Source organism: Aythya ferina, assembly GCF_964211825.1.
Source record: "Aythya ferina genome assembly, chromosome: 3".
In the NCBI taxonomy this organism is placed as follows: domain Eukaryota; kingdom Metazoa; phylum Chordata; class Aves; order Anseriformes; family Anatidae; genus Aythya; species Aythya ferina.
The window spans coordinates 62,269,868-62,293,257 of NC_140298.1; the positions used below are offsets into that span (position 1 = coordinate 62,269,868).

At 41.4% G+C, this 23,390-nt stretch overlaps 2 protein-coding genes across 5 annotated transcripts in view; one reads left to right on the plus strand and one right to left on the minus strand.

Moving 5' to 3' along the window:
* The window catches only part of MDN1 (midasin AAA ATPase 1), a 93,973-nt gene extending 92,816 nt beyond the window's left edge, over positions 1-1,157 (minus strand). For all 4 annotated transcript variants that reach the window (XM_084514365.1, XM_084514363.1, XM_084514364.1 and 1 more), the window contains exon 1: positions 1,000-1,157. In XM_084514365.1, the coding sequence (XP_084370491.1) occupies positions 1,000-1,098 (99 nt within the window). In that variant the 5' untranslated portion in view covers positions 1,099-1,157. The remainder of the gene's footprint in view (positions 1-999) is intronic.
* A 425-nt stretch (positions 1,158-1,582) lies between these two features.
* Positions 1,583-22,637, plus strand: CASP8AP2 (caspase 8 associated protein 2). Its single transcript, XM_084514366.1, has 9 exons — positions 1,583-1,790; positions 2,050-2,130; positions 3,966-4,066; positions 5,234-5,308; positions 6,485-6,600; positions 9,022-11,531; positions 13,978-16,939; positions 18,547-18,646; positions 19,632-22,637. The coding sequence occupies exons 1-9, from the start codon at positions 1,751-1,753 to the stop codon at positions 19,686-19,688; spliced, it is 6,042 nt and encodes a 2,013-aa protein (XP_084370492.1). The 5' UTR covers positions 1,583-1,750; the 3' UTR covers positions 19,689-22,637.
* Positions 22,638-23,390: the final 753 nt, after the last annotated feature.

The window sequence follows — 23,390 nt, forward strand, 5'->3', positions numbered from 1 at the left end:
CAGCAAACGAAGGCTGTTCTATATAACTTTTTGTCCCATTTTCCTCATTAAGAACACAGAAATTTGCTGCACCTTTGCAGAGTTAGTGGCATATTAATATCCTAAGTAAAAGGCTCTATTTCTGCTACATACTATAGGATAATCTTCCATCACACAAAGAACATCTTAGCACAAATCTCAGAGGATTATTCCTTAATTTGGTTGTGGGCAAGTTCTATTAGGAGCAAGTTGTAGAATATTGAGTAAAAAAGACAGGAAAACACAGTTAACAGAAAACACACATGCTGGAAATCTGGAGCTAAGTTACGTACAAAGCAACTGGTGGGAAAATGAAGTAAAAATAACCGGAACCTCTAGCTGTTTAGCAGCAAAACAAGACTGTCGTACAACTAAACATGTAGCTTCAAAGCTTGGAAAGAGCATGTTGGTTTCCAAATGAATACGTTGCTGTTCTGGAAGCTCTGCAGGTAATCAGCCTGCACCAGTTTCCAGCTGTGGACACATTTAAACCCCAAGCGCCTCCCTGCCAGCTGCTGCCGGAGGGCACGGCCCCGTTCACACCCAGCACAAGCTCTCAAATACAGGCATGAAGAAATGTCTGAGTCAATGCTACTCCGATCCCGTGATTTCGGGGAAAAAGGGAAAAGCCACCTGTCTGCTGATGGATTAGCAGCATGAAAAGTTTTCCCCAGCTGGTACCGACCGGGAGACGGCGGTTTGGGGTGAAAACGTCAATATTCCGGAAAAATACGGTAACTTCGCTTTTCAGCCTTCAAACGCAATAGCCAGAAAGGTCCAAACCCTCAGCAGCTCCCCGCTTCCACCCACGAAGCCCCCACCCCCTCCCCAAATTCCTCCTCCTGAGGCTGCCGGGCTGGGAGAGCCGCTGCCGCGAAATGGCGGCGGGGACGGGATGGGGGAAAAAAGGGGGTGAGAAAGGGGTCGCGAGGGGGAAAACGGGGGCAATAAGGAGGGAAGCGGGGTCACGGCGGCGCTCACCGGCTTGGCCAGGAACCCGCCGAGCTCGGCGCCGCTCCGGTCGCTCCTGGCCGCCAGCAGCTGCAGGGGCTGGGCCAGGGGGAGCCGCAGCGCCGCCATCTTCTTGTTGTGGGGGGGGTAACGGTAACTAACGGTAACGGCACGGGGGGGGCTCGCGCCCAACCGCCGGCACCCGGCGGCAGCCACGTGCGGCGCGGAGCCGCGCGCGCTTCCGCTGCCCGCTGGCGTCACCCGGCCGCGCCGTCACGTGCCGGGAAACGGAGGGAGGGAGGGAGCGGGGGCAGCCCCGCCCACCGCCGCGCTCCGAACTACACCTCCCAGCACGCCCCGCGCCGCGCCGCCGCCTGTAATCAGCCATCCCGGCAGCGCGTTGCACGCTGGGAAACGTAGGCGCTCCCCCCACCACCACCCGCCCACCCACTCCGCTAGGCCCCGCTTTGGCGCCAAGCGCTCGGGGCTGGGGGCGGGCCGCGTGACGTCGGCCGCCGCCGTTGGCTGCCCCCCCACCCACCCCTCCCTCCCCGCCCCTCAGCGCCCGGCCTGCGGAGCGGCGGCGGCGGCGGCGGAGCGCTGGGAGCGGGCGGGCAGCGCCCCCCCCCCAACCCCTTCCTCCCCTCCCTCCCCTCCCCGGTCCCCTCAGGTCCCTGCCGGGTCCCGGGCGCCGGTGTCGCCCCCGGTCGGAGCCGCGGGGGCTGCTGAGGCGGCTCCGTGCCCATGGCGAGGCCGTAGGGAGGCCGGGCCGGGCCGGGCCATGGCGGCGGGGCAGGGCGGGCCGGGCAGCCGCTGCGACGGTGAGGGCAGCGGGGAGGGGAGGGGGGGGTGGGAGGGGAGGGAGGGGGGGTGCTGCCTGTGAGGGGTTTGTGGGGGGGGGTCGCCAACGGCCGGCCGGGCGCAGGGGGCTGAGGTTTCGCCTTTTTCTCCATAGCAACTGCTGCTGGCGCTCTTACAGGGTCAGAGCTGTAACTACAACAAAGTTAGAAGTCTGAATTTGTTAAAATATTTACGCTGCTACGCTGTCTGCTTTATTTTCTTACCTCTTTTTCTCTTTAGCTGAAGCTTCCCCCTTCAAGGAAGGCGATGAGAGCTCAGTGGATATTTACGATGGGTTGGACAACGGCTTGACGGTTCCTGGTGGGTACGGGCGCATCTCGCTCCAAGAATCGTAGCCACTGTGCTTTCCAGGCTGGTTTGAAGTGAGGCAGCAGTTAGCATCAGGTTTAGGTTTAGCTGGGCTGGCATATAGTTCAGTGTTCTACTTGTTTAAATTGAAGACATCCACGTTATGCTCTGTGCAAATACAGCTGAGAATTCTTAAATGTTTTAGCTAAATTATGGGGCAGTTTTCACGTGATGCTGGTTATTTAAAGAGACCTGGGGCATATAGAAGGGTGCAGAGAAACCTCAACTCTGTGCCTCGCTACAAGACACATTACTGTGGAAAATGCACCTTCCTTTTGTGTTTTCTAAATAGCTTCAGGACCAGAGCCAACAGTCACTGATCACTAAATCAGCAGTGAGAGCTCCAAAACATACTTTTTCTGTGCGATAGAGTACATTCAGTAGGTCCTTTTGATCTTTTGCTACATTCTTGGTAATTTCACGTGCTAATGTAGGTAATTTTCCTCTTTTATGTGTCACCATAATTTCATTTAAGGTAAGAAAGAAATGGACCCATAATGTGTTCTTTTTTAGGAGTCGTAAAGTCCAGTTTCATTAAATGCAGTTTCTAGTATTTGAACAAGTGATGACCTTATTCTGTGATGACCTTATTCTGTGAGTTCCCTTAATTCTTATGGAAGGACTATACTGCGTCCTGTAGCCATAAGGCATCTGTACATCAGTTTCCATTTTATATGTTACCATGTTTAAGATATATAAGTCCATATTTCAGGTACTGAAATACATTGTTGTGTAAAAATAAAAGGTGCAGGGAGCATTGAGGTAACAAAATGCAGACATTTCCCACGGTACAAATTATTTGATACAGTCTAGTTCTGAGGGATTTTTTTTTTTTATTTAAAAAGAAGATGGGTGAGATTTTTGCTACATGACAGCACGTCATGTTTGCACATCTTCTTGCACTGCGTTAATACTTCTTGCATTACAGTATCATCCAAAGATCGAAGCGTAGGTTTGATAGTTTACTTCGTTTATTTGGCTGTAAATTCATCCGTGTTTCAGAGGTGTTGTAAATCAGGTAATGTGTGCTAGGTGAACAGAGCGCACAGGCTCACTGAGGAAAGAGCACTGTCATCTAAATAATTTGGGTGTAACTTTTGTTTTTCTTTTAATGTCTTTGGAACTAAAACAAGGGAATTTACATTGTGAGGGACCATAAAGCAGCACAGAACATTTATTCAGCAGAAGCAGCATGGTATTCAACCCCACACCAACTCCACAGTAGTTCTTTCCCTTCTTTCTTCCTCCCATTTTATTCTGAACAACTAATTTATGTTTGTGAATGTGTAGGTCGTTGGCAGCTGAGTTTTCTTTTTCTCAAAAATGCTTTTCAACTGCAAATACTTCAAAGACAAGTCTGGCCAAAAGCTGAACAACTTGTAGGATGTGCATATTTATTCTAGCTTTCTGCTACGTGGTAGCTCTAGAATTGTGGAACCTTGCATCACTGCTTAGGTGTAGCCCTTCATGCTGTGTAAATGAGGTAGTTTTACTGCGAGGAAGCTCTCCTTTGACTCAAAACAACTTATCAGTGAGTCACAAAATGCACCCATCTTTGTTGTTGGGTATTCTGTAATTGTTCTAACGTGGTGCTTTCAGTTGAACTTTAATTTTCATCATTACTTTTTATGTTGATGTAAATTGGATCACATAATTCCAATAAAACTAACAGAAATGCTGAAATTCAGGATGGGAATTTCTTCAGATAATGTCATGTCTTCTCCTTGGTGACACAGTGCAGTCTAGCTGGGAAAATTCCTTTGTGTAATTTATTTTTCTTTCTACAGACAACTCTGCTCCAAATTCTACACCAGCTGGAAACAGTTTAAACTTGTTTGATGAGATCTTGATTGAAGAAGGAACTGCAAAGGAAGCATCTTACAATGAGGTGGGTATTAATATGACAAAAATAATTTTACTGTTTCTGTTTTTTTTTCCCAATTTTCATTTTTAACTTGCAAAAATGTATGTCAGTATGCTCACATTATTGGGAAAACAGGGAAACTGCTTTTAAGTAAAGGAATAAAACCAAGAGTTTGTTCATAAAGCTGTTGTCAGCAAGTTTATCAGAATCGGTAAATCTTTCGCTGTCTCTGTGGCATGGTCTGTCCTCATTTAGCATCCTTTTGCATGCAAGTTGTATCAGTTATGTGACAGAGAAATTTACCAGGGTTTCTTTCTAAGTAAATGTTTGTTCAGCCTTCTGATACAAGGTTGGTCTTGATGTTTCACCCAAGAAATTTTAGCAGTCTAATGCAAATAGGGCATGAATTGAACTCATGTACTCAAGACTGGAGACAACTATGCAGTAGATAACTGCTTCTAGCAAATGAGCAGAACGCTTGCTCGTGCAGCATCACGCATCCTGGTCAATAAGACACATTTTAACTATAAACTCAAGATTCAGAGTGAAAGGGAAAAGCGTCCACAGATACACACTAGAGGAGAAGCAGGAGCAAAACATCCAGTAAGCTGCTAAATGATGAAAATGCCACTTCAAAAGTTTGAAAACAATTGACTGTCAAAAACAGCAAATAAGGAAGTCGTCACTTCTTGTGTGAAAGTTTTATTGCTATCTAATTTTAAAGAAGGGCTCACACTAAATGCTTTTTACTTAATGTTGTGATCTCGACAAGAGCGTGTCCTTGGCAGTCTGTTTTTTAGTCAACTCTGTGTCATATTTTTCCTTACCTATTTTGTATTATAGATAATCTGACAAACACGTTCCCATCTGTAGGGCTAAGAGAGTTCCTGCTTCCCAATAATCTTGTCTTTAATTTCACAATTCTTTGACTTCCTGTTACTCTCTAGCCTGACTGTTGGGCAAGCACATACAGGTTCCCTCTTATCTGAATGTCTGTGACGTTTTAGTGAGTTTTATGCCTGTTGGAGTGTATTGAAGCTTTTTGTTTTAATATGGATTTGGAAATGTATTTTTGGAAAAACAGAGCTTTGTAACATAAATTGCTGTGTTAGCACATTGTAAGTGTAGAGGAGTCGCTTTTTTATGTGATTAAGTCCACTTCTGTATTGTGAATTCTTCTCTCTTTGACAGTTGCAGGCAGAGTATGGAAAATGTCAACAGCAAATTAAAGAGCTGATGAAGAAATTTAAGGAAATACAGGCACAGGTACAGTAGTTCAAAGGGCAACATTGTTAAGATTTATGTGAAGCAAACCGAATATTGCTTAGAAAGAGAGAGTTCATTTCATATTCTCTTTAGAATTAATTCATTACACGGATGGATTGTAAAACACCTCTGTAGGTGTCAGGAGAGTTGTTAGGATATCGTGTGACAAAATCAGGTAACTTGACTTGTTTTACAGAGTTGCATGCAGTAAGACTTGAATTGCTTAAAAAGTTACCTTCTGTCTCCTTAATTAAAAAATAAGCATGTTAAATAACTGTTTATCAGAAAAATCCATGGTTTTCTGGTTGATAAAAATCTGTCTGTAATGCAGTAGGAAGCAGGTTGCAAGGAACCCAAGCTGTCATTAGAGCTGGAAGAGGATGGCTGCGTTCAGCAGAGTGCCGTTTTGATAAGGCTGAACTTATCTTCAGCTTGAGCTGGTGTCCCTGTGCTGTGCCATCCCATATAATTCGGTTACCTTGGGCAATTCTGCTACGTGCTCTACTGTGTGTTACAGATAAGTCCCCAATATTCTATGCTTTGAAATAGTAAGCAGTTTCTGCTCTATGGCACCTCTGTATTGTTTCCTGAAAAATCTGTATGCTGCTCTGAGGACAGCATACGTGCTCTATTCTGGCTTTGCTTAAGACATTTATTAAAAGAAGGGCTGTCTCTGGAATTGACAGACAGGCTTCTGGAACAAAGTGTCTAGAAATGTGAGAACGATAGAGCACCCAAAGTTGTGTTTGATACCTTCCCTCAATCTCTTGAAAGCTGTTAAAAACTACATCTGTTATTTGATGCAGTGACCATGAAAGCAACAAATTGAGTAAAAGAATGAAGCAAAAGGGAGGATTGTAGGTTTTTAGCTCAGTTGTTTTGTTTTGTTTTCTAAGTAACTACCTGGAACATAAATGGGAGCAGAAATATGAATGATGTTTAAAAAGTAATAATAATTAAAAAAAATAAAAATCCTTTGAATCTCAGTAATTCTGACTTCTCTAAACATTTTTTTTTAATGTTCACTTGTCAGTGTACATATGATAAGTCTTTTTCTAACAATTGTCTTGTACTGTTTTGTTATGTATTTGGATTCCTAAACTAATTCTCATTTTCTCTCTCTTTCCTACTCTCCCTACCCTTCTCACTTTCTTTTTGTATTTATTTAAAAAACAGAACATCATTCTACAGAATGAGAACCAAGCTCTTAAAAAGAATATTTCAGCACTTATCAAAACAGCAAGAGTGGAAATTAACCGTAAGGATGAAGAAATCAGTAATCTCCATCAAAGGTACAGCTAGAAACTTCAGTGTAACTTCAAACATGCTTTTTGTGTGATCACCTTGATATACTTCTTACAAACTTTGTGTGTATTCTAAGTAAAATCATTAGCTAGTAAATAACAGTAGTTTTGCAATAGTGTGTCTGAGAAAGCAGGTATTTATTTTTTTTTTGCTTGGTGAGATCTTTGGTTTCTGATTGAAAAAACAAGGAGGAATGCAAAGGGTGACTGCTTTGTTAGTCGCTTCTTTTTTTTTGTTAGTTTGATTTGTTTAATCACCCATTCGTGTTGGGTTGTCTAACAACCTTGCATGTTTCAAAGTGGATATTTTGCATGGTTCAGCTTTGGAACTGCTCTATTTTATAGTCGCAGACAGATGAATTCCATGAAATTTCTCAAATAGTCAATGAACAGACATAAGGAAACTATATAATGTTTTTAAAGCAAGATGTGAAAATCCTCTTTCCCAGTGATGGAGGACAGCAGCTAGAGGATTTTTGGGTTTTTGGTTATTTCTGTGTATTACTAATCTTACTGTAAGGAAGGTTTGGAAATATTTAAGTATGCAGTAATTGAGTGTAAGGTTTTTAGACTGCTTGAAACCACAGTAATAGTCCACAATTTAGGACCCCTAGCTTATTGCAAGGTCACCTGCTTGTCACTTGTGTGACGTCAGCCACATCATCAGTTTGTCTGTGTTTCAGTTTGACGCTTTCTTGCACCAAAAGTGTCATAAAAAAGGTTTATTTACTATTATACTGCTAGAGGCTGTATGTGTATTAACTGTGCCATTTTTTTCCAAATCAAGAAAATGAGAAGTTATCGGATTGAAGCCAAGGGGTTTTACCTTGTGTAATTCTTTCAGTTGATTGGTTGTGAAACAATAACCGTCACTTTCACACCTTGAGCATAGTATTTAGTGTTCCAAATTACATTTTTTAAAGTATATTCTTGTTTTGAATACTCACTGTCACTAAAGATTTTTCAGACTCTGTTGCAGTACCCTCTGATGGTGGTGAAAACTCTTGAATGAGATACTTAACCTAGCTGTTTTGGAGGCATCTGTTGTGGAAAATCATGAGGACAGTGGCACGTGGAGGTCTTAGACATACGCCTTGCCTGTTGCATGGTCTGTAATAAATGAGCTCACCTTCAGCAGCCTGTCTGTGAAGGCTGCTTCAAAGATTATATCTTTCAGGAAAATTGTTAGTGTTTATCTCAAAAAAAAAATTGTTCTACACAATTACATTCACCACTCATGAATACAGATTTAATGGCAAAATCTTGACAGTACAGTTCAAAATTAAACAAAAATATAGGAAAGGGCTTTGGATTACAACAGGAGCAGCGTTATTCAATGTGAAGCTCCATTCTCATCACGCAATTGCACAATTTTGGAATATAGCCGGTAGTATAAGCTGATTGTTACACATTTAAATTTACTGCTTCATTCCAAAAGGAGTGTGCTGTTTTAAAAAGCAAAACCAATTCTGTTATGTAGTGGAGGTAAAGAACTGCTTTCTTACAATTGGACACTGCTACTTTATGCTTGACTAAATTAAAAGGTGGTTTGCTGCCATCATTTATTGGTATCACTTCTATTTCTGTTTTCTTCTGCATGGATTAGACACAATCTGTGATTCTTTTGAGAATAGTAGAAGGTGTTTAAGAAAGTCACCACTGCCTTTAATCATGTCCTTGTTACGAAGCAATTTGTTGAACCTGGCAGGAATGTCTTGTTTTTTGTTCTGGTGAGGTAACTTTAATGAGTACTTGCAGTAGTGAGTAAGAGTTCAGGCTATACAGATTACGTGTGCCTTTTTAATTTTGTATTTTTTTCTTATGATGACCTTGCAGCAGTAGCACGTGGCCTTGATGAGGCTTGATTATTGTAGTTTACTACTTGCTTCCCGTAGCTTGCAGCAAGTTTCAACCTCAGTAGTTTGTTTTCACGGTGGGTAGAGTAAGCACGGTTGTGTGCCTATTGTGGCTGCCAGTCTGCAGGGTAGTAAACTATTGAATTGCTCTTTTTTTGTTTTTAATCACTGATACTGCAAACCATGGGTATGTAAAGAACAACTTTTTCCTAACAAAAGACTCTTTTTCTTGCTGGATAGTGAAATATTAATTTAAATTATTAAAAGCGTTAATTAGACCTAATACAGTATTTTTCCACAGATCTTGCTTTTTCCTTACACAAATTTCATTTGGGGTATATGTGTACAAATTATATGATTTTACTGTGTATTAGTAGAAATTATTTAACTTCCCTTTTATCCCATGTTTGCTTCAGCTTGGAGGTGGAAGAAAGGATGACAAGCTTGTAGAGAGATATTGTAATTTGGCTTTTGGCCGCTGTAATTTGGGTTTAGTTATTTTTAAATACATTTCAAAACTAACACGAGGTGTGCTTTTTCTTTGTATAAACAGGCTATCGGAATTTCCCAATCATCGAAGTAGCTTCACCAGAGCGTATCTTCCTGGATCAACCAACGGACGGTGTTCGGAGATGTGTAAAGCTAAAGAATCCAAATTCAGACCTTCTGACTTAGGTGACAACGTAAAGACAGAACATAGAGTGAAAAATGACTGCTCAAAGGATATGCACCACGGTTACTCATCTCACAATGGGGACAATGGGAAGTTTAGCTCCGAAAAAAGAAACACTCCGTACGTACTGAGATACCCTCCTGAAGAGCTCTGCGGCGATGGTGCTCATTTATGTCTACCGAACCATGACCATAGTTGCAACAAGGATAACAGAAAGGAGAAAAAAGAAATGAAAAGTGATGAACAATACAGTAGGGGAACTGTCACCAAGTACAAAAGAGAAGTACATCAGAGCACTGGTAACAGTGGTAACTCTAACGGTGTTGAAAGTGAAGAGGGGAATTCAGATCCTCATCAAAAGCTGAAGACCCTTCCGGAGAAGGTTAGTAAAAATGAGTTGCAACAAAAAAGTCAGAGCATAAAACTCAAAAGCAGCCCAGCTGTAGACAGAAGAATAGAAAGGGGCGTTTCTTCTTGGGAGAAACAAGCTACTGGTAAAGACAGATGTCTAACAAGAGAATTGTATGCAGATGAGAGATCACCAAATGCGATTAAAAAGGACATTAAAACACATGATAAAGACGAAAAAACCTCTGGCCAAAAACTTAAACTAAATGAGAAGCTGCAGGAGCAGCCAAGAAGGTCTGGTAGAGGGAGCAGTCCACATTCAAAGACTCTTCATGAATCACGTAAATGTCGCGTGGAGGAGTCTAGAAAAGGAAGAGACACTGACTGCAAGAGAGACAGAGGAGCAAATGATCACAGCTTTCGAGAAGGGAGGTCCTCACCTTCTAATTCCAGTAGCAGAGAGCATAAACATGCACGCTTCAAGGAAAACAGTAGCAGGTATGAATGGGAAACAGCACATTCCAAATCGGAGAAGCACAGAACCGAAGAAAAAAGGAAAAGAGAGAGGGACAATCAGGATGAAAATCGACATTCTAGGAATGAAAGAAAAGTTACAAAAGAGATTTCTCACCAGTACACAAAGGAATTCAAGAAGGGTACAGACATTGCAAAAAGTGAACGAAACAAGTCCTCTAAGTCAGAAGAAACATCAAGAGTAGCAGATGGTTTAAAAGACCATAAATTTTCCAAAACTAAAGATCACACTGTGACAAAAAGCAAGGACTTAAAACTTAGCTTTATGGAAAAGCTGAATTTAACTCTGTCGCCTGCAAAAAAACAATGCCTTTCTCCACCTGATGGACTTAAAACATCTTCCCAAAAGGCCACCGATGAGGGAACTGCAGAGCTCACTCTGCAGGCAGAAATGGTAGACACTGCCCACCCTGTTAACTGTGCTCCTGCAGAGCAGGCTAATTCAACACTACAAGTTCAGGACAGCACAGCTGAAACCAGCGTGAAACCAGCAGTGCCTGCTTCTGTCAGGTCTGAAAATGAAGCCTTGAAAGGAGCAGCAGCAGATCCAGCACAGCCTGAAGCACCGCCAGCAGTGACAACTGATGAAGTGAGCTCAGAAACCTCACCAGAACTGGTAGCGAGCCAGATAGAGTCCCCGGCCTTGCCAGGAGCAGCAGAGGTCCTGGTTCCTGAGGAGATGCTGGCTGAAACCTTGTCAGCAGCAGCAGAGGCTTGTGGTCCGGTTGAATCAGAAGCCTCAGCAGTGGCCGTGATGGATCTGGATCACCCTGAAGCTCCCTCCCTGGAGGTGGCAGGGAGCGTGGCACCATGTGAGAACTTGCCCGTGGCAGTGGGGGTGATGCAGGACGATAACGTGCCAGCAGCAGAAGTGGCGCAGTCCGAACCGGGCAGTGAAAGTCCGGGAGCCCTTCCTGAGTCAGCAACAGAGAAAGAAGAGGAAGATAAAACATGGCTAGCCGCTGACATGGAAAACTCAGCAGACCACCATGGCTCTCAAAACCTTGGCTTAGGGGACTTGGAAGCCCAAAGTTCTGGTGACTTGGAGTCCTGTGAGGAGTCTGCAGGTGACATCAGTGAAACAAAACCAGACTCTTTAATGGAAGTAGTGAAGGATGGCGATCACTTGGCTGCAGAAAATCTGGAGCCTCCTGTTGAGGAGAAGACTGTCTGTGAAATGAGCATGAGCACGTCTCAGTCACCTGACAGAACTGCAGCAACTGACCCAGATGCACCATTGCTCGACCAGAATCCCTGTGCTCTGGGGCCAGGCTTCACTGAAATCAGTCCAACAACATCTCTTAGCAGTGAGGTGCACTCTAGAGCTAAAGAGAGAGAAACCAACCCGGTACCCGTTGATGATGACAGTTCAATACTGAGCATCGATCTCAATCACTTGAGGTACATTCCGAAAGCTATCAGCCCGCTCAACAGCCCGATGCGCCCTCTGGCAAAAGCACTTAGGATGGAGAGTCCCTGCAAAGGTCTCGGGAAGAGTTATAACAAAGGTATTCACACATATGTGCTCTAATTTGTTTTGGCCATAAAGCCTTAAAAGAGGCATTCACGGAAAGCAGAAATGGCTTTTTTTTTGACTGCTTTCTCAGAAGTACAGGTTGCTTCTTTAGCTGTGTAAGTCATAACGATCCTTTTGTTTATATGGAACCATGTAATGCTACAGTCAAGGTTGTAGCCAATGGAACTGTAGGGCAAGCAAAACTGGAGTTACTGCTTAACACTGAATGGTTGAAATAAGTTGATTTACAAACTTCTCAAAAATCATATATGTATGTTTCTTAATTGTGGTCACTTCTGGCTATATCTCATCAGGTATTTCTCTGAAATGTTAGAGGCAAAAGTTAATTAGGATCCTATTCTTTCAAGTATTTATTTGTGTGAAAACTGGAAAGAGTACCTGAGAGTGTCAGCTAAGAGAACTCTCCATTTGGGTGAATTTCACTCTGAATTTTAAGGTATATTTTATAACTGTGAGACAGTCAGGGGCAAAAAAGTAGAACAAATCAGAGAACACTAGGATAGACCATTAAGAGCTGACTCCTAAACATGATGTCAAAGAGATAAAATATGGTGGCAGCACAAAAAGGAAGAGAAAATGCTGAACTCAACATTTAAATCTTTTCCTTGTGTGATTCTTAAAGCTTCCTGTAATGCTCTGCAACCACTAAAAAGTTTTCTTGGAAGTTTTGACTTCCTAGTAGAAGAGGAATGGGAGAGCTACACTGATAGCCTTTTTCTTATGTTTCAGGTCATAACCTTTGTTTTGCTTTGCTTTGTTTTGTGAATCTTAGTGTGGGGTAGTCTCAAATTCTCTCCCTTGTACTTCAGAAAGCTACACTCTCAAGTGTGAGCTGCTGTAGTGGTTGGTTTCATTCATGCAGTGGTTTGTATTCTCTGAACTGGCTGGGGCAATGTGGGAGCAGAGTAGTTGAACATCACATCAAAGTATTTTTCTCATATTGTGCCGTTTCCCTGGGTCGCTTATTAGAGGAGCCAGTCCTGTCCACAACCTGTTACCGTATCACAGAGCAGCGATTCCATCTGTGAAGTCAGATGCCTCGTTTCCTTTGTGATCTAACTAGCAATATGCCTGTCAAATGTTCTGCATCTGCTGAATTGATGGGAGGTTCTGGCTTCTCTTGGCCTTGCTATTCAGCACTCCCATCTCTACTGTTGAGCAGGAAGGGGGACATTTCATAGTGCCTTTTGACCACTTCGGTTTTGTGCTTTAGTTTGTCAAAGCATCACATTGATGAGTTTGGGAAGGTGTCGATCCTCGTGAGACTGGAATGGAGGCAGGAAAGAAATACGTTTTTGCTCCCGCAGAATCCGTGTGAACATTTTCAAATACTGCTCAAAAGCGTTAATCACAAGTTTGTTTTTCTATGGGAAGAAATTCAGATAGGATCATAAAAAGATGAAATGTTTGTTAGAAGTCGTTAAGCAGTCTAATCTATGTGAGATTGAACACAGGAGTTTTATTAACTAGAGTGTCCGACAAGCCTGTAATTAGCTGCAAAACTCATTAACCAATACATAGGCATTTCAGGGGATTTTTTGTACACTGGCAATTAGCTTGCCTTTTCTTCTTTGGCAATATGCTGCTTTGTAGCTAACTGCAATTGCTTAGTTTTCTTAACAAAAGCGTTTTGAATTTTAAATAATTATTAAATGCATATTTAATGATCTCAAAAATATAAAACAATAAACTTATAGGTAGGACATAAACTTACAGGAAGGATTTCTACCTTTGGCAGAAATATCAGCTTTTCCTTTCACGTATCTCATTCCCTATTTCTGTCATTCAGGAACCTGAACTTGAGGCTTTCTCCTAATTTAAACAAACAAACAAAAACTTTGCTTCTTTGTGGTGCTGGCAATCTTAAATGCATCAAAAACTGCGAAAGGAGTTTATCGTGTGTACGGCACCTACTATATAATGGTCCTCTCTTTTTGTTTAGTAGGTTAGTGCATTGGAAGACTTGCAGGGTTAAGTAGATCTTTTTGTCAGTGGGGGAGAAGTTAGCTGAATGCTGACTCTAATAGGGTATTCATACTGCTCATTTTGTTTTCATTGTGAGACTGTTCAGAGAAAACCAAGTATTGTATGCAAATGTTGATCCCTAATGATGTCAACGTTAATTCAGCTTGTGCAGTGCTCATAAAACTTGTTAAAGGGAGTGGAAAGAAGTTCAAAACTGATGGAAACTTACAGATTGTTCTCTTCTCAATGGATATGTTTGTAAGGTAGATCGTGCGTCTCTGGTGAAATGGCAAGTCCTTATTTGCCCTTTGAAACTTCCTGAGTTGTCAGTGGCGATTTCAATCTAACAACTCTGACAGAGTCACTTTACAGAATAGGATCCTGTTTTCCTCAAAATATCTATTTATAATTGTGTTCTTGCTGGTGATTAGCAAACTGTTTTCTTTTTCTAGATTTAATTCCTGAAGGCACAGTTGCTGTTTGCCCCTCAAAGAATTTGTCAAAGGAGGTAAATAAAGAAAATCAAAAGCCAGTTAGCATGTCTGATGAGCATCTAGAGATGGAGTCCCAGCTGAGTATCTCTTCAGATGAAATAGAAGAAGGAGAAATCATAAGTAGTGATGAAGATGAAGGAAAATCTAAACCAGAAAGAAGCTCTGAAAATCCCAAAATTTCAAGACCAAAAACTTCTCCTGAAACACGAAATTTGACCAGCAGTCCGCAGAATCAAAAGAACAAAGCTGTGTGCTGCAGCGAAGATAACGGAAAATTTGTTTCTGTGAAAGTAAGTACAAAGAAGAACGGAGAGAGGCATAAAAACCAGGCTTTCAGATCCTCAAAGGATATGAAGAAAACTAAAACAGTGAGCATCACTTGTCTTGAAAAAATAGTTCAAGTTATAGTTGAACCTTCGAGCGTGCAAGAAGTCATGCAGATGCTAAGAGCTATACGAAAGCAGATGAGGAAAAATTACATGAAGTTCAAGGTACACTTCCCAGTTCAGCATTTTCACAGAATTATCGAATCTGCTATCATAAATTTTACGTCGTTAATAAAATACCTGAACTTTTCCAAAATGTCTACATCGGGCGAGGCGTTAAAATTGAACATATGTGATATTATAGAGGCAAAACTTAAGCAAGTTAAAAAGAATGCCATAGTGGACCGTCTCTTTGAACAACAGGTATCAGATATGAAAAAACAGTTATGGAAATTTGTAGACGAACAGCTCGACTACTTATTTGACAAGATAAAGAGAATCATTGTAAAACAGTGTGACATGGTAAAGGTGGGGAATGAGAGTGAGGAAGGGAAGCATGAAAGAACAGGAAAACAAAAGCACAAAATCGGCCATAAAAATGATGTACAAAGATCTAGAAAAAAGTCTCTGAAAGCCAGATCTCAAAAACCTGAAGAATTTATCCTTTCAAAGCACATTGTGGATTATCACCGAGCTAAGGGTCACCACGAGAAGAATAAAACAGATGCAGCAAAAACCGCCTTTACAAAATGTCTCAACTCCATTGATAACACAAGGAATTCCCTAACCAAAGTGCAGCCCTCTAAAGAGAATAATTTGCAAGGCGCTGTCACTCCCTTGAAGGGTGTAAAACATGACAAAGAAGGATTCCAGCTATCCAGAGATGCTAACAAGTCTGATCTGAGTTACGAGCTGCTCACGGAACAGCAAGCATCCAGTCTTACGTTTAATCTTGTAAGTGATGCTCAGATGGGCGAGATTTTCAAAAGCTTGTTGCAAGGTTCTGATCTCTTGGAAAAAAACGTTGGTAGCAACATTGACAGACACGAGTGGGAGTTCAGGACACCAGAAAAACAGTTTCCAGATAGTCAGAAGTGCCGAAGCAATGCTGCTGAGCTAGTGCAAGAGGCTGCTCCGAAGGAGGCTGCTGTGGAGTCTCGATCGGTAGAGGATATCAGCTGGCCTGTTGTTTCACCCATGAGAGCTCCTTCTTTAACCACGAGGCTTCAGATGTCTGTCGATCCAGACGTGCTGGATGAAAGCTGCATGTTTGAGGTTCCTACAGGCGCCACTTCGTGCAAAGAAGATGAATGCAGTTTACAAAAGAGCAAATCGTTTGTTTCCTCCATCCTCCTCGAGGACCTGGCTGTTTCCCTGACTATCCCGTCACCTTTGAAATCAGATGCTCACCTGAGCTTCCTGAAGCCTGAGAGTAATTCTGGCTCAACTCCCGAGGGTGTCCTCAGCGCACATTACAGCGAGGATGCGCTTCTTGAAGAGGAGGATGCCACGGAACAAGACATTCACTTGGCCTTAGAATCTGATAACTCGAGCAGTAGGTCGAGTTGTTCTTCGTCGTGGACCAGCCGTCCAATTGTTCCTGGCTTTCAGTGCCGCCCCAGCCTGCCAATGCAAGCGGTGATCATGGAGAAATCCAACGATCACTTCATCGTGAAGATCAGGCGCGCGGTGCCCTCCGTCGCAGCAGCCTCTGAGCAGGTGGCTTCAGTGAAGGAGGCACGGGCATCCTCAGCCAAGAGTGAAAAAGAGGTGAGAAGTGGTGAAAAAGAAAGGGGCAGGCAGGGTGCCGTAGCTGCCACCGTGCTGGAAACTGTCAAACCCAATCTGATTAAGGCAGATCAGGTGCCTTATGGCAGCACTGGACAAGAGCAAAACTCTGCCTTGCCTCAGCTTCCAAAGGAGTCTCACAGTAGCACTGGAAGGGAAGCAACTCCTGGCTTGCTTGGGCCCTGTAGAAAACCTTCAAACGCAGATAAGTGCAACGTTGAAAGCTCAAATGAAGGCTCTGAGCAGTCTCAGACACACAAATTGGAAGTATCTGAAAACTTAAGTGAAGCAGGTGTTGAATCCCAAGCTTTGTTTCCTGTTGGATGCGGTGCAGGGTCATGCATAGACTTAACAGACGATGCTGTTAAAGAAACTTCATGCTTTGTAGCGGGATCTGCTGCAGAGAACACGAGTCAGCAAGCTCCTACAGGAAACTCAGAAATCTGTGATAGGAAAGAAGAACTGGAAGAGTGCTCTGATGGATTCATAGACTTAACAGAAGAGCTTTCCAACGAGACTGTCACAGGCGAATGTAATCTTGAAGAAAAACCCACTCTGAATTCTGATGTGGGTTCCCAGATAAGTATAGATGACAAAAGTAATAAAAAACGTAAAAAGGAGGCTGTCAGAGAGAATTCCAACTCAAAAAGGCAACGAAAAGAGACAGAAGAAGTGGGCGAAGAGAGCGAGGGAAGTGACACAAAATCTGAAGAGATAAATTTGGGACACAAACAATGTTATGCTAAGAACAATGAGCTGCAGCAAAACAAAGAGTGTTCTCCTTTGGCTTCGTGTGCGACATCGCCTAGTCTGTATGCCAAAAACATCATTAAAAAAAAGGGAGAAGTAGTAGTTTCCTGGACAAGGTAATAATTCCCTATTTTGATCTGTTTCTTCTTCCCTTTTGTTTTTTAAGCTATGTAATACACTGGAAAGTGGGAAAAAGAGGATATTTAGCTGACAGCTGAAGTTATTCGGCTCTATATCCTCCAAATAGCGGTGTAGGAGTTTCTGCCTGTGCAGGATGGCTTTGTGGAAATGATTTCTTCCCTTAGAGTACCATTGAAAGGTACCACGGTCTGTTTCACTCTTGTTGTCCTGTGGAAAACAAATTTAAGAAACAAATTTACTTCATGTAGCAGCCTTTGGAAGAGGATGATCTTTCATTATTTCTTGGGTAGGTTAAATCGGATTTGCCATAAAAAGAGTCAGACTTCCATACGTCATAACTAATTCCTTCACTTACCCAGATCTACCAAAGCATGGGTATTTTCTGCTTTTGTTTTTAAGGCTGATATGCTCAAGTAACAAGACCTTTACTATATTGTACTGTCTGTAATTTTTGGGTCTCCTGCCCCAAAATTGCACTCAGCCTCTGCAGGGCTGGAAGCCTTTGATGTTCCTGCAAGTCCTGGGGGTGCTGGTGACTGGACAAAGGACAGTGGCTGCAGATTTCCCCCACTGATAAAAGGCACGAGAGCCAACAGTTTGCTGCTTTGGGGTCTCTGCTGCTCCATCTGCAGCAGTGTGCTCCGTTCGTGGAGTATTCAGCCCAGATGCTCTGTGGGAACACGTGCTGTACATACAGCGTATATAGAGGCTCTGAAAAGATTCAGATTTTTAACATGCAAACATGCAAACCAGTGAGGGAGGATGATACGGTTAAAATTTCCCTTGTGGATATGACCATGGTTTCTCTGTCTCAGTCTTTGTCCATCTTTGAGCTATGCTATTTAAATAGACTTTTTTTTTTTTTTTTTTTTTTTTTTTTTTTTTTTAGGCTAACCATTATGTTTTTCTGTGAAATAAAGGAAATTAAATACATTTTATTGAATGTGGCATGTTTCACCAAAAGATCTGTGGTAGCTACTGTATAATGATAGTGTCTGTACACATTTTACAAATACCTGAACTGATAAACAAGGCAAACAGCAAATCAGTGGCACATTTCTGAATAGACTCCTGGTCCTGTTTTTCTCATCTGAACTGGAGATGCACTCTGTGTGTTTGTTGTATGAGGCCAAATATGGGGAGCAGACATCTCTGTTTAGTCTCTGAACTTCTGTGGGCCTTTGGTGAAAGGTGCTGCCTCGCCATGCAAACTGAGACAAGTTTGCCTCAAACTACTGGCCCCTGTGGAATTCAGGAGCTCCTTACAACTGAACTTTAAGTTTCTGCTTGAGAAGCATAAAAGTCTTTTAAATCATGTTGGTTTGGGGCTAACTCCTTTAATAATCCTGCCCTTCCTGACAGGATAACGTAATCTCACCGCCACTTTCTTGTTTGCACTGACTCTTGTTCTGTGCCAGTAGAGGGGGGAGTCCTCCATCAGTTCATTGCTGCTATTTGAATTCATGTCCTGTAGTTTGGAAGTATTCAGAATTTTATATATTCATGTAGGTGTGTTTTTTTTTGTTGTTTGTGCACATGTGCAAATCTGTCTTAAAACTTTAAAAATCCATTTTTGCTGTAGAAATGACGACCGAGAAATTTTACTGGAATGTCAGAGAAAAGGACCATCAAGTAAAACCTTTGTTTCCTTAGCCACCAGGCTGAACAAAAGCCCCAATCAGGTAGGTATTACCATTCTTCTCCTTGATAACAACTACGTTGATATTTTTATGATTGCGGTTGAACAAAGACCTCTGGAGATCTTTGTTAATTTGGAGTTGTTTTTTCCTCATGTCTTTTGTTGGGGAATTCTTGAAAAATCAATCTCTGATTCTCCCAGATGTCGCTTTTTAAAAATACACATTAACAGAGTATTATGGTCCTGGGATTCATCAGTATCTGTTTGATTGGCACCTTGATACTGCTGCGTTCAGTGATAGGCTAGGGGCCTATCACTGGTGTTGAAGCAGCAATAAGATAAAGAAAAGTAATTTGGAGAAACCAATAGCCTTGACATGGCTTTGAGGGATTTAGAAATTGTTGAGGTGGATGGTTGGCATATGTAAAACAGTGATGTCTGTGTGTTTATGGCATTCTTCAGAAATGTTGGATTCTCACCTGCAGACCAGTTTTGTAAAATTTTTGGGAGGCAAATTGCACCACCATGGGCTGTAAATACCTGAAACAACAGTTCTACAAGAGGGTAGAAAATAGCCAATAAGGTGTGCTTTTTGTGTAGCACAAAATGTTTTTTTTTTGTTTTTTTTTTTTTTTTTTCATTTGAATCCTATAGTTAAGTGAGTAAGCAAAATTCAGGTCTAATTGATTTGAAGCCTTTGTCTTTTGCCTTTCAAACCCTCTCACTGGTAGGAAAGAAATGTGTGTTAAACCAGTAGTGGCCTCTGGGATGAACCTGGAGGCTATTTCAGATGTCAAAGGTGCATGCAGGAAGACTTCCTAAATCCTTTGGAGTACAAATCCAGTTAATGTGGGTGTGGTGCTCTGAAAATTCTCCCCTTAAAACATAATAGAAGCTAACAAGAAACACAAAATAAGTTTTCTTTTTTGTTTTCTTGTTTGTTTTTTTTAACCTTACACTGTGAGATCAGTCTGTCTTGGTATGAAATTCCAGGGCCTTAATAATGTGCCTTTTTTGTCCTCCACTAGGTTTCAGAAAGATTCAAGCAGTTAATGAAGCTGTTCAAGAAATCCAAGTGCAAGTAAATGTACCATCCAACTGCTTTGTGGTTGCAGGGTTTAGCTGTTACCAGCAGCGATGGACCATAGCCACTGCGTTCGTGTGGTGGGATTAGCGGGAGGTATCCAAGTCAGAGTACGAAGTTTGGTAAATCTGATGCACTGTTAATTATTACCTCCCTGTCCGTGTTTCCTCTGAAATGTTTTGTCAGAGCAACAGAGTAATGCAGAGGAAACGTCAGGAACAAACTGCTGAGAAAGAATGTGCACGTACAAGTGGAGCAATATCACTTCAAGGGCGTGACATCTGTTGGTTCAATGTGTTCCGTAGGCAAATGCAGTCAAATAGAAATGGTGGCTCTTGCTTATCTTGGCAGAAGTACTGCATATGGTGATATCAAAACATGATTTTAAAAAGCTAAGAGTTCTTTGGAATCCAGTTGGTAGGTAATCCTGGGGACTGATAGGCTACGGTTATGTTGGAGCACAAGAAGTGGTACTTTAAGAGGTTAGGCCTTTTTCTTTTAAAACAAGTCAAGGCACTGATTCCAACAATTCAGTAATTCCAGAAGCTGCTTATTCAGTAATCAGATTCTGATGGTAAGGTTAGGTGGTTCTTTACTGTTTGTCAGTTGTTCATTAGTGGGTTTCAAGGGGAGCACCTAGCAGAGTGTAGGGTTTGCCTTCAACTTCAAGCATGCTCTGTAAGCCGCTTCTTACTGTCTCCTGTTCAACAGAAAGAGATGAATTAATTTCTCCTTCAGGGTGCCCATCGGTCTCCATTGACAATGGAGAAAGTCTAGACAGTTGGCTTAGATTAGACTCCTAACATTTGGGTTTTTGAAGTCAAGTAAAATGAGTCCCAGCTGCTGGGAGACGATGAAGCCAGTTGTTAATGCAGTGACCGGTTCTTCAGTTTCTTTTAAACTGTGAAATAGACTGATGAGTGTTCATTTATCAAGAACCATCTTGAAGACTTAAAAGACTTTGCAGTTCTGCTGATACTCAAAAAGACTTAGCATTGAATTTTGTATAGCGGATTATTTTTTTCTTTCAGAAAAAAAAAGGATATTTTTTCTTTTTTTTTTTTTTTTGATCTGGAAAAGGCTGATTTATCTTCTCCAAACTACATCTGGGAAAGGTGCTTAAGTTAGCTTAAGTTAAATTAATTTAAGTGCATAGGTTTTCTGCATAATGAACATTCTGTTCTGTTTAAATATATATATATTATTACTAATTTAGAAACAGACTTTTACAGTCTTACAAAATGTTATTTTATAGTAATTAATTGGGAGAAAATTTTTTTTTGTCAAAACAGGCAATTTCAAACGCTTGACAATTAGACATGTTTTGACAGCAGTTGTATCTATCATTACAAGTTGTTTGGAAATTTGTGGTATTTTTTTGATTCTAAAGGACTCTTATAAATGCTTCCAGTTTCACCAGTACATACTGAAAGTGTGTTTATGTATCTATATGCACAAACACACACGTCATATACATGTTGCTGGTTTTCCCAAATTTCTAAAAAGCTTTCTTTTTCCACCCCTCTAGGGTTGCACAGGTCATGCTTTCATTATGGATTCATTGATGTTTGAGGTTTTAGTCAGTGCTGAGGATCAGAACTGCTGTAGTCTTTATTCAGTCAGGGCAGCTGCTGAGATTAGCTCATTTAAACACACTGCCTCTGAACTTGGATTAAATTATATTTTCCAGAACCCAATGAACACTTCTTCAGTTTCAGCGTAATGATTTTTGGCTCCCTTCCTGAGATGTAGTAACTAACGGGACCGACTTTTCACTCTAATAAACCATCAGATAATTCATCAGTGATGTTGCCACTGACACCTCTGGAATACTGTAAACATGACCGGTGGAACCGACTGTCATGCTGCCAGACAGTGTATAGTCTCATTTTAGGCAGCACTTTGGAAACTGTTAAAAGGAATTACTTGAGTAAGTTATGATGCCTGTTCTGGCAGTCTTCCATCACATATACTTCTATAACATTTGCTTTTGATGATCGGATGAGCTACGTAGGCAAGGCCTAGTGATATCGTTGGGGATTTCTGTACCTATCCGTGGTTGTTCTTAACAAACGTTTGTGACAATTGTTTACTTACTTGAGATTTAGATCTAACCAAATTTGTTCTCAGAATGGTCAGCTGGCAGAGCAGCCTTTATGTTTGTGGAAAAATCAGACTCTACGAAGAGTATTTTTTTAATCATATCCTTATAGATCAAAAAGTGCACAATATCGAAGGCACTGAGGGAAGTAGCCTCACTACTTAAGTGCTTCCTCTCTGTCTCAGAAAAGCAGACAGTATTTTATTATGAAATTGTTTATTCCTTGTCTGTGTTTATTTACTTTCTTATCTGTACAGGTTGGGGGGGATGGGACTGTTCTGGTTCTGACCTGGATTCCTATTTTGTAAATTATGAAACTTTTTTTTTAATGTTCTGTCTACTGTAAGTATTTGTACAGGTTCCTACATGGTCATGTAAAATATCTGATGTGTGTATATGTATATATAAAAATATATGTATAAATATAGAGCTTTGTTTAGCCAAAGATGATTTTTTTAACTATATAAAACTCCAGGTTTATTTTGTATAAACTGAATAGTTTGCTTACTGTAAGAGTAATGCAAAAAATAAATCTGTAAAATCCCCACAGTTATGTTCTTGTTGAACAAAAGTTGGCTTGGAGTGCTTTTGTACCATTGTTTGTAATTTATTTCTTCAGTAAGAGTTTTGGTACATATATGCAAAAAGTACTGTATGTAAATCTACAGTCTTATTTGTGAAACCTCAGGTAAATGAAAACATTTTCCAGAACTGTTTTCTAATGGCTTGACAACTACAAATGCTGTGAAGCAGCATTAAAATTGACTTCTGTTAGATTGTATGAATTAGTAGCTCTGTTGATGTCCTGGCCAATAAACATGGAAGCAATCAGCTGCTGCTCTGATACAATTACTGCTCCTATTGCAGACTGCTTGTTTTTTAGGAAATGTGACTGGATCAGAAACTGAACAATTTAACCAACTATATGAAACCATCCTGTATTTATGAATTACAATCTTCACCGATTCTCTTTTCCCCAAAACATTATTTATTTGTTGAGTGAACCATCACAAAGGCAAAGACATTTTTGTTTCCAAGGTTTTTTAATGGCAGGGTAGCTGGCAGCCCTTTGAGAGTCCCTCTGCACTTCGCTATTGAGGCATATGTTTGCTTTTAGCCCACATGCAAATTTTTACAGGACTTGGTTTAAAAAATCCTAATTGGCACAGGTATTGGAAAATTTTCCAACATGGAAGTTCAGAAAGCAGGGTTTATGGAGGAGTCACAGATCTACATCATCAGTGAAATCATGGGGATCAGGTATTGAATTTTGAGGGGTTCTTTCTAAGGCGTAGTCTGTTGCCCATTAACCATCCATACAGGTTAATTGTAGACTGGAGAAAAGTCATTTCTTTGGGCTCCAGAGAAGTCATTTAGTTGCCAATCCAGCAATTGATAGCTGCTTACGTTGCTTTTGCACTCATTATCTTCATTCTAAAGGCACCTGGAGAATAATCCTTACCGATTTGTCTTCATAAAGTATGGCTGCAATGCTAAAGCACATCAAGAAACAGGTTTAAGGAATTCTGAGCTTTCCTAGAGGAATCTATGGAATCAATCAAGAGGTGTGTCAAGACCAAAGTTGGCTTTATGTGAAAGATG